The 10693-nt window shown below is 41.8% G+C and overlaps 1 protein-coding gene across 4 annotated transcripts; it reads right to left on the bottom strand.

Annotated features, from left to right (window-relative positions):
* Positions 1-648: 648 nt before the first annotated feature.
* Positions 649-10364, bottom strand: zfand5b (zinc finger, AN1-type domain 5b). 4 transcript variants are annotated; one of them, XM_084401029.1, is made up of 6 exons: positions 10211-10324; positions 6870-7046; positions 3336-3513; positions 3018-3224; positions 1805-1933; positions 649-1716 (listed from the first exon to the last, which is right to left on the bottom strand). In XM_084401029.1, exons 3-6 carry the CDS (start codon positions 3490-3492, stop codon positions 1568-1570), a joined length of 642 nt encoding a protein of 213 aa, XP_084257155.1. In that variant the 5' UTR covers positions 3493-3513; positions 6870-7046; positions 10211-10324; the 3' UTR covers positions 649-1567. The 4 variants fall into 4 exon arrangements, with proteins under 4 accessions (XP_084257155.1, XP_084257153.1, XP_084257154.1 ...); XM_084401027.1 differs by having other exon boundaries at positions 3018-3227; positions 10211-10322; XM_084401028.1 differs by lacking the exon at positions 6870-7046 and having other exon boundaries at positions 10211-10364.
* Between the last annotated feature and the right edge of the window lie 329 nt (positions 10365-10693).

The following is a 10693-nucleotide window of genomic DNA, read 5'->3' on the forward strand; positions in this document are numbered from 1 at the left end:
CATGTAACATTTATTTATAAAGTAGTAAAATACTTCACACAGCTTATCTTCCATTGATGCCGATGCTGGGCTAGTTCAACTAGTCATTCTGATTGGGCAATGGCTGGTTTTGTCACAGATCTGGCAACCCGGACCAATCCGCATCCAGGACCAGTTAGTCAAAGCCCTTTCTCTCATGTTATTTTGCACATATAAATCTTATAATGAGCAACTTATTACACCAGTACAGTACAAAACAGTTCAGGACGCATTTTAATGATATCTCTGTACATAATTTTATTTACATGATACAATTTCGCAGTAATGTCGGATAACAAGATTATATGCGCAATACATATAATAAATAAAGATGGTTTGTACAAACTTGCATAACTAAAATCAAAATCAGAACAGAAGGTTAGTTGTACTGTGTAAACTGACAAAGCTCTAAAATAAAACAGTGCTGTGCAGCCAGACCCAAAAACAGGAGACGGACTGAGCCTCGGGTTAAAGATGGCGTTCACCGAGTAGACTATAGTCACACACTGACTCACAACACTCAAGCACACTCAAAAGGGCTGATTAAATGACACTAAACAATACCATTAATTTCTTACCTGAATTTAACACTCAATACCCACTGAATAGATCAATCACACACACAAGAAAGGTGAATTAGAGGAAAAAAAAAGAAATGGACTTCTAGTATGCTGTATTTCACTATCCATGCAAAACACCCACTTAAAACTCAACCCTCTGAACAAGCCCAGGAACCACGATTTCATAAACTGGTGTCACATTACAACTCAACTGAAGAAAAAAATCAAATAAGTTTCACTTAAAGGGTCATGTGGGAGAATCGATATAGTTGTGTGTTAGAAGCCATGTCTCACCACATCCATTGTGGACACTGGTGTCATGGGCGCTCAAAACTGATCATGAAGTATTCTGGTCTGGCTGCATGAAACCATCGCAACTGGATTACATATTTTTCACAAAGTCTGTCAATAATTAAAAAACAAAAAAATAATCTTTTGAACATGAAAGAGAAAACCAGCATCACTCCAATAGCTCATTAACTGACGAGGGCTGATGCTCAAGCAGAAAGTGGTTGATAAATGTGGAAAAGGCTGACTCTTAACGGGAGGGCGAAACGTTCGACCCGGAGGAAACAGAAGAGCGTCCATTTGCTACATGAGCCAGCCATGCACTGTTGCTCTGACGGCGCTCGGGCCAGAGCCGTAACAGTCTTCAGAGAGTCCAGGACACACCATCACAGACAGTCAGCCTTTAACACAACAATCGGATCCAGGACACTCAGAAACAGACACGTCTCCGGACTCAACACCTTTTAGAGGCTGTTTTTTTGTTCTTTTTCCTCTCGTTTGTTTTAACTTGAAGCTCATATTACCAACAGAAAGCAAAAGAAAGATGGAAACAAAGTGATCACTCATGCATTGGCTTAGAAACAAGATTCTTTCCCATACTGTAATTTAAAAAAAACTAGTCTTTAGAATCACAGGTCAAAGTGCGAGTCCTTTTATCTGATCTCTCGCAAAGTCGAGGTGAAGACGGCGGGGGCGGGGGTTTATATTCTCTGAATCTTATCGGCGACCACGACGGGGTTCTCCTTGCGGATCTTGGCGGCAGCCTCTGCCTTGTAGTCGTAGGGGCAGTTGTGCTTGTCCGAGTAGCGGTGAAGTCCACAGAAGAGGTTCCCACAGCGGCAGTCGAACCCTGACAAAAGACACGTCAGCATCAGAACGTGTGGAGGGAGCGTGTGTGTGTAGGTGTGTGTGTGGGAACACTCGTAGGTTCTGCTCACCTGTCAGGCCGACCTTCTTGCGGCACATGAAGCATCTGTTCTTCTTGTGTTTGGGGGCTTCGGGCGTCTTGGCCTCGTCCCCGTCGGCGGAGCTCGGGGGTGCAGCGGACGCTGTGGGCTGAGTGACGACTGCAAACACACACACACACACACACACACCAATTAACATCCCGAAAAACAACTACATGCTGACAGAACATCTTTCCATCTTCATCTTAAATATTGTGGCTTTCAACCCGAGATGTTTGTGACTTTCAGGCACAGTTTATTTCTTCAGTTACACCAGCGCATTGGAAAATTATCAACATTACTTGAAGCAAATGATGAGAATCATTTTGACTGTAAGAACCTCTTTTAGCAATGCAACTGAGATGACAGTCAAACAAAGCATTTTACACATCTGCATGGCTATTAATGGATATATATATTTATAAATAGTTCAGATGTCATACAGGGACTTAATCTCAATGAAGTCTCTTATTTGAAGTCAAAACAAACCAAACCAATTGCATTATTTACCAGTTTCTTTCCTCTGTTGAACATAAAAGAAGATATTTTGAAGAATGTGGGAGACCAAACAGTTGATGGACTGCATTGACTTACACAGTCTCTTTCATTCCATCAACTATTTCGTCTCCCACATTCTTCAAAATATCTTCTTTTGTGTTCAACAGAGGAAAGAAACTCGTACAGGTTTGGAACAACTTAAGGGTGAGTAAATGACAACGTTCATTTATGGATGAACTTTCCCTTTAAGGTGTAGGTTCAGGGTTAGTATGTTTCAGTGTTGTGCAAGCAGTCGGCACTGGGATTCGAATGAAATCTTCAGAATTGGCTGCAGACTGGGGTTTGCAAATGAGAAAAAAAATTGCTTAAATGAAGCAGTGTTCAAGATAGCACACTAGTCTTAAAGTGCGGTCACATTAGAGAAGCACTGCAAACTAAAAAGGTCCATTGCCAATAGAGTAGCGCCGTATGAAACACTGAGTTTACTTCCAAACCAAGCGGTTTGGCCAATATGGCGAATTCACACGACCAACCTGAACCCATTGCTAAACCTGCATATTGCAGTTGTTTGCGCCCTGTTATAAATGAACCAGAAGCATTAAGCTGTTATTTTGAACCCATCCAGTGTTAAGACTTTCATAAACTGTTTCAGGGACGCAGCTGAGACACTTCCTCAAGTCAAAAAAAAAAAAACAGAAATACCAACCCGGTTCAGGAACTTCTACTTTCGGCGAGCCCACGTCGTCTTCACAGGAAATGCTCATCTCCGTCATCTGTTGTGTGACCGGAAGGGCAGCGGTGGCGGCGCTGTTGGGCGACTCGGCGCTAGCAGCGGAGGAGTGGTTTAGTGTCGCTTCAATGATCTGGATGGCCGAGGCTTCAGAGGTAGGACTGCTGGTGACACTGCTGGAAGCTGCTGGAAGAGACCACATCCCTTTAGTGTTAATGAGACGCTTGAGGAACAATCGATCTTACCAACACGTCCGATTGTCCGTGAAGATGTTCAAAGAGTGGAAACACGTACCCATTGTGCTAATCGGACTGACTCCCCCATTGTTTTGTCTTGTTAAATGCTCTTTGTAACAGACCGAGCACATGCCACTGGTCCGAGGGTTGCCATAGAAACCGCAGCCGGTGGCACAGAGCATGGGCACGGGGCTTTGATTGGTCTCCTGGGCCATCTCTCTGAAGGTGGGCGATTCCTGCACACAACAAAACACAAGGACCATGAATATGACAGCATGCGTGTGTGAAGAGTGAATCAAAGACTGCGGCTGGCTTCATTAAGAGGATTTACGCCGATAAAGGTGCAACGTTGCCACGGACTGGGAATCAGATTAGGAGTCAGAGGTCGGAGCGCTTTTTTTGGCATCGTTTGGCATGAGCCTCATCTCTGCACGGAATCACATGATTCAAGCAAACGAAAGCAAAGTGATTTCTGCAAACTCATGCCAAAGATCGTTTTACAACCAGACTGACCTGAACACTTCCTGGAAGTCCAAACACTTAACCAATCCAACCAATAAAATGCTGCATTAAACTATATGGTGTGGTAACATCAGAAAAGGACAGGACTGTCAGTACGAAGATCAATCTGCTATGAAAATACTTTGTGCACAGATCAGCAAAAACACAATCATTAGCACCAAAAGTTTAGATAAGCTGTAAACGAGTTTATTTTTCTGACACAAACACACACACTCATGAGAAAGTCCTAGGTAAGTGGCTCTCAACTTTTTTACTCTAAGCTCCCCTTTGTCCAAGACAATATTTAAAGGATCTCCTACTTCTGAACAAAGTTCATACATGAATTGAGTGGTTTAGTAAATCTTCTGAAGAGACTCTTTATATGATAAACAGATTGAATTTAGGCTTTTGTTCACATATAAACATTGATCAGCGAACATAAACAGCTCAACCGAACCTGCTTTACGAGCGAGAACAAACTTCTTGCTGAAGCTCAAACGTGCTGCATAACACGAGAATGAACCTCATTGGTTCTTGCTGAAGCTCAAACGTGCTGCATAACACGAGAATGAACCTCATTGGTTCTTGCTGAAGCTCAAACGTGCTGCGTAACACGAGAATGAACCTCATTGGTTCTTGCTGAAGCTCAAACGTGCTGCATAACACGAGAATGAACCTCATTGGTTCTTGCTGAAGCTCAAACGTGCTGCGTAACACGAGAATGAACCTCATTGGTTCTTGCTGAAGCTCAAACGTGCTGCATAACACGAGAATGAACCTCATTGGTTCTTGCTGAAGCTCAAACGTGCTGCATAACACGAGAATGAACCTCATTGGTTCTTGCTGAAGCTCAAACGTGCTGCGTAACACGAGAATGAACCTCATTGGTTCTTGCTGAAGCTCAAACGTGCTGCATAACACGAGAATGAACCTCATTGGTTCTTGCTGAAGCTCAAACGTGCTGCGTAACACGAGAATGAACCTCATTGGTTCTTGCTGAAGCTCAAACGTGCTGCATAACACGAGAATGAACCTCATTGGTTCTTGCTGAAGCTCAAACGTGCTGCGTAACACGAAGGAACCTCATTGGTTCTTGCTGAAGCTCAAACGTGCTGCGTAACACGAGAATGAACCTCATTGGTTCTTGCTGAAGCTCAAACGTGCTGCATAACACGAGAATGAACCTCATTGGTTCTTGCTGAAGCTCAAACGTGCTGCGTAACACGAGAATGAACCTCATTGGTTCTTGCTGAAGCTCAAACGTGCTGCATAACACGAGAATGAACCTCATTGGTTCTTGCTGAAGCTCAAACGTGCTGCGTAACACGAAGGAACCTCATTGGTTCTTGCTGAAGCTCAAACGTGCTGCGTAACACGAAGGAACCTCATTGGTTCTTGCTGAAGCTCAAACGTGCTGCGTAACACGAGAATGAACGTCATTGGTTCTTGCTGAAGCTCAAAAGTGCTGTGTAACACGAGAACGAGCCTCATTGGTTCTTGCTGAAGCTCAAAAGTGCTGCGTAACACGAATGAACCTCATTGGTTCTTGCTGAAGCTCAAAAGTGCTGCGTAAAACGAGAATGAACCTCATTGGTTCTTGCTAAAGCTCAAACGTGCTGCGTAACACGAGAATGAACCTCATTGGTTCATGCTGAAGCTCAAACGTGCTGCGTAACACGAGAATGAACCTCATTGGTTCTTGCTGAAGCTCAAAAGTGCTGCGTAAAACGAGAATGAACCTCATTGGTTCTTGCTAAAGCTCAAACGTGCTGCGTAACACGAGAATGAACCTCATTGGTTCATGCTGAAGCTCAAACGTGCTGCGTAACACGAGAATGAACCTCATTGGTTCTTGCTGAAGCTCAAAAGTGCTGCGTAAAACGAGAATGAACCTCATTGGTTCTTGCTGAAGCTCAAAAGTGCTGCGTAAAACGAGAATGAACCTCATTGGTTCTTGCTAAAGCTCAAACGTGCTGCGTAACACGAGAATGAACCTCATTGGTTCATGCTGAAGCTCAAACGTGCTGCGTAACACGAGAATGAACCTCATTGGTTCTTGCTGAAGCTCAAAAGTGCTGCGTAACACGAGAATGAACCTCATTGGTTCTTGCTGAAGCTCAAACGTGCTGCGTAACACGAGAATGAACCTCATTGGTTCTCGCTGAAGCTCAAAAGTGCTGCGTAACACGAGAATGAACCTCATTGGTTCTTGCATGTCAAGCGAACATGCTTGAGCTACTGATGTGTGAGTTGATGAATGTTTATGTGAATAAAAGCCTAAATTAAATCTGTTCATCATATGAAGTGATCGTGTCTCTTCATAAAATTTGGAATAAACCGCTCAATTCAAATGGATTAGTGTTCGATCTCTTTATGAGCTTTTAGAAGCATCAGACTTCATCAAAACAAGATCATCATTTGTGTTTTCCAAAGATCGTCTTGCGGGTTTGAAAAGACAAAAGGACGAGTAATTAATGAAAGAATGTATTATAGGGTACAGCACTCCTCATCAATGGGCAAGGAAACCCAAGCGCGCGCTCAGAAAACACACGTGCCTGATAGACACGGCCAGGCTTTTTTTTCGTTCTTTCAGGAAATCATTAAGACAAATTATTTCTGTGATGCATTTACTAAAGTGTCGTGAAACCCCCGTTTTATCACTACTCGTTCATACCTCAGATTTGAAAAAGACAAGAAATGGGCGTGTAAAGCTGTGGAAAAGTGGGAGAGTGGAGAATGGGACCAATAAAACACAGACCTACAACACTCATAATACAGACACATGAATATTTAAATGCAAGTGGAGAAAAAACTAGCAAACAACAGAGTTGGGCGGACCTTGATGTATTTTAAAAATATAACCCTATGACAACAAACTCACAAAAGTTACAACTAACAACTATCATGAACAAATCATACAAGTTCTGATAACTTCTTACAAATATCAACACTTTAAACTTTCAAAAGAAACTGGTCTATGAAAAATTTGACATTTAAAACGTCTAAAACTATTTTCATTGTGTTTACGTGCACTATCACTGAACAAATGACACACATCAGTTGAACACAGAAGGAATAAAGGCATAGTTACTTTTTTTGTCCATTCTTCTTTGAATTTTCGGTCTACATCACTGTCTTGTGGGTATCAGAATAATTTGTCATCGCCTTCAGACGCACGGCTGTATCAGTGTCTGTATTTTCACATATATATATTTCATTTGAAGTCCTGAGATGTGCGCATTCGCAGTGCTGGTTCATGTTTGGAGCACTAAAAGAAATATGAAATATGGCCATAAAAATATGACCCGCGCTTGCTTCGGTCCGGATATGAACTGTGATCCACATAGCGAGTGTTAATCTCATCGTGGCGTTCCGCACATAAACTGCTCGCATGCGTGCGTGTTGCATATTTATTGTATAAATCCTGACTAGTTCCTCAATATTGGCATAGGATCAAATCCATGGTTTTTAGGATCAAATCCAATCGTACAAGCGTTTTATGAATCAGGGCCAGTTTAATGTGGTGCATCTTTATTTTGAGTTTTTAAAGCATTTTAATTATTCGAGTCATTAAGACTTATCAGGGCTCTGTTTGAGAACCACTGTCCTAGGTTGTTCGTTTGCCATTTTTATGCTTTATTGGCAACACGTTTTCTGAATTTCTCAATGTTTGATACTGCTGTAAAAACTTTCTCAACTTCACTTTTTTGTGCTACTGATTCTGTTTCTTTCTTATTCATTACTGACTGTTTACAACAACCATTTCATTAAGTCTACACGCCCACTGTTGTGATTCCATTCATTAATATTTAGATCTTGGTTCACACAACATGACATCATAACTTACAAAAACAACATTGTGTGAGTGTGAGGTGTTTTAAACAGAAGTGTGCGTTCACACTCAAAAGCATTTGAAGTGGATCAGAGTCTGTTTCTGGAACGATTCACTGCTGGTTTGAACACTGAATTAGTCCAAACCAGAGTCACAATTCTGTGGTGTCATGAGTAAAAAAAACTAAAACTAAAAACTAAATTAAAATGAAACGCTCCCCCATAGAGCACAACCTAAACTCTAAATATTGATTATGACTGGGCGATCTGACAATGTGTCATGGTGACAGTACAAAGTGTCCAATGATATTTTGCCATACCAATTCCGTTACAATATGTACAGAAGTTACTGACAATGTTTATGTGATAAAGCAACATACATGGACAATTATACTCGCTACTGTATAAATAGACCTATTAAAGCGCTGCTTGACATGTGCATCACAGATTTATTGTATTTGTCCTATCGTTTGTTATTTGCATGTTTTTTCTTATTTTTTTTAAAACAGACAAAATAATATCACGATAAAGATATTATCATGAATTTATAAGATTTATCATATCTCCCACCTCTGGTCCACAGTCACATTGCGCACAACTTTCCATTTATATTAATAGTTAACTTTTCTAATAGTTGGGGCTGTATCAAACAATCCTCAATACCCACTGGCCTGGCATCAACGACTGAGACGTCGGTATTGTGAGCACCATACTCGGCAGAGAAGTGCGCACGACTATGCGGTGTTGACGGGTAAATGCTGAACAGCAGTGAGATGTTAATATATCTATAGGTGGAACATTCTGTTCAAGCAGAGGCCGATCACAGCAGCAAACCCACTCCCCAGCAATGAACCTGAACTGTGTCAGGAGTGGCGTGTGTGTGCGAGGGCCCGCGGCTTCAGAGGGCCTCCTGTCTGCAAGTAAACAAGATTGCAGCATTTCACCTCCGCCTTCTGGCATCAGAGGTTTTCCCCTGAAAACCCGCCACATGGCCCACGTCACGTGTGTGTGAGTGAGCCTGCTGCCCTTCGCACTCGCTCACATGGACCGCTGGATTAGTTTTCATCCGTCACAAGGGTGCAATGTGACATGTTGTCCTGAACAGCCTCCACCAGTGTGTCCCCGACCAAAAATACCCCCCCCCCATTGTCCAACCTGCCTCCATTACATCACACACACACATCTCTAGTAGGAGCTGGTTTGCATAGCGCCCTCCTCCCTACACATGGCCTCATATATTCTGATAAAGCCAAAAATGGCAAAGCCCCTACAGGGCTGTTTTTCTCTCCTTCAGCCGATTCCCATGCATGTTGGCCATCCGTGCTCACCTATCCCTGTCTGGATGACAGCAAATACACGGCATACAGGGCAAAACAAAGACATGAGAGATAAAACAAGTCAAATAGTTGAACAAAAGCAAACCATGAAGCTAAAAGGACACCATAAATGGAGAAAGACAGCAGAAAACAAATGCTCACGTGTCTCAATGCACCAAGACATGAAGCATTTAAAAGACATGTACAGCTTATACAAAGTCTAATAGTGCACTTTACACTGCAAACACTGTATGTGCGTGTTATTCACATAGTGTGTGTACTTTTATACATTATATAGAGAGATATATCAGAGTTTGAGGCCTCGTGAAATCCACTGAGTCATGCTAACATTAGCATCACGGCTAACAAACACACAGTGGCATATAAAGCGCAAAAAACACTCAACACAACAGCTGCTGCTCTCAAAAGTGTGTGTTGTGTTCAGTCTGAGGGGTCTGTGGTGATGAACGAGTGAGGATGGATGCTAATGAAGCTGTTTATCTACTTTATATCGGGGTCAGGGTGAATTTGCTTTGTGTTCTCCTTTGTTTCAAACACTCTTCCTGTTTGAGCCAAAGCACAAACCTTGATAACAATTTAAAAAACACCACAATTCACCACCAGAACGCCAATTCACAACAAATCAGTCAAAATATTGAAGAATAAACGGCGGGGAAATTATTTTTAAAGACGTTTATTCATTCACTCAGCGATAAAGACACAAACTAGCTGGGCTTCGAGTTTCCTGTGTAACATCTCGATCGACACGCAAAACGACACCAAAATAAAACAGAAAACACTATAATAGACAGTAAAATAGTCGATTAATGATAATACTACATAAACAGCCAATTAACTGCATCTAAATAAACATTAGAAGAGAAATACACGCAAACGATCTTATTTTTCATCTCTCGTATCTTGAAGGACAAAATCAGTTTAAATGCGAAGCAAACAACGCGTTACGAATAAAACACGCGTGTTTAAACATAAATCTGCTGGTTTCGTATCATATTTCAGCTTTTAGATCGAAAGGAACAACAGGCTAATTTTACTAGCTAACATGCTAGCAGCAGCTAACAGCAATATTTGGTTAAACTCACCAAGTTCATCAATTTAGACTAACCGCTAGCACATTAAATGACATTACACCAACGAATAACTCTGGAAATAAAGATATTAGGCTTATTAGCTGGTTATTTCACCAAAAACTAATCATATTTTCCTGTAGCGTTAGCATGAGCTTTTAAAAGGTTGTAATGTTGGGGGAAAGTGTTTTACTTGCCTTATATGAGTAAAAAGAGAAGCTCCCGGAATAAAGAGACTATATATTAAACCCTTCGCGTTGGTCTGTGCCGCTAGTCCGCTGACGTGTGTGTTTCGGTGTGTGTGTGTGTGTTTTTCTGGCTGCTGTTTGTTGGTTTTCTTTAATAGTGGGCGTGACGTCACGGTGATTGACAGCTCAGCGGGGGCGGGGCCTAATGCGCCAGTCACAACAAGTTTACTGTACAAAAACAACCTTCTGCTGTGAAGCAATAGCTCTAGTGCAGTGGCCAGGGGTTACCCTGCATAGTCATGACTCAAATACTGGATTTTTTTGTTAATTACAGCTTGTGAGTGTTGTAAATGGAAGAGTTCGTCCTAAATTTGATGTTTTGAGACAAATTGAGGCTGACAAATAACAAGTTGCACTTTTTTTTCTAATGATTTCGAAATGAATTCTGAGTACTGTGATAGTACTGATAATACAAACATATCTGCACACCCT

Source organism: Rutilus rutilus (genome assembly GCF_951802725.1).
Source record: "Rutilus rutilus genome assembly, chromosome: 25".
Classification (NCBI taxonomy): Eukaryota; Metazoa; Chordata; class Actinopteri; order Cypriniformes; family Leuciscidae; genus Rutilus; species Rutilus rutilus.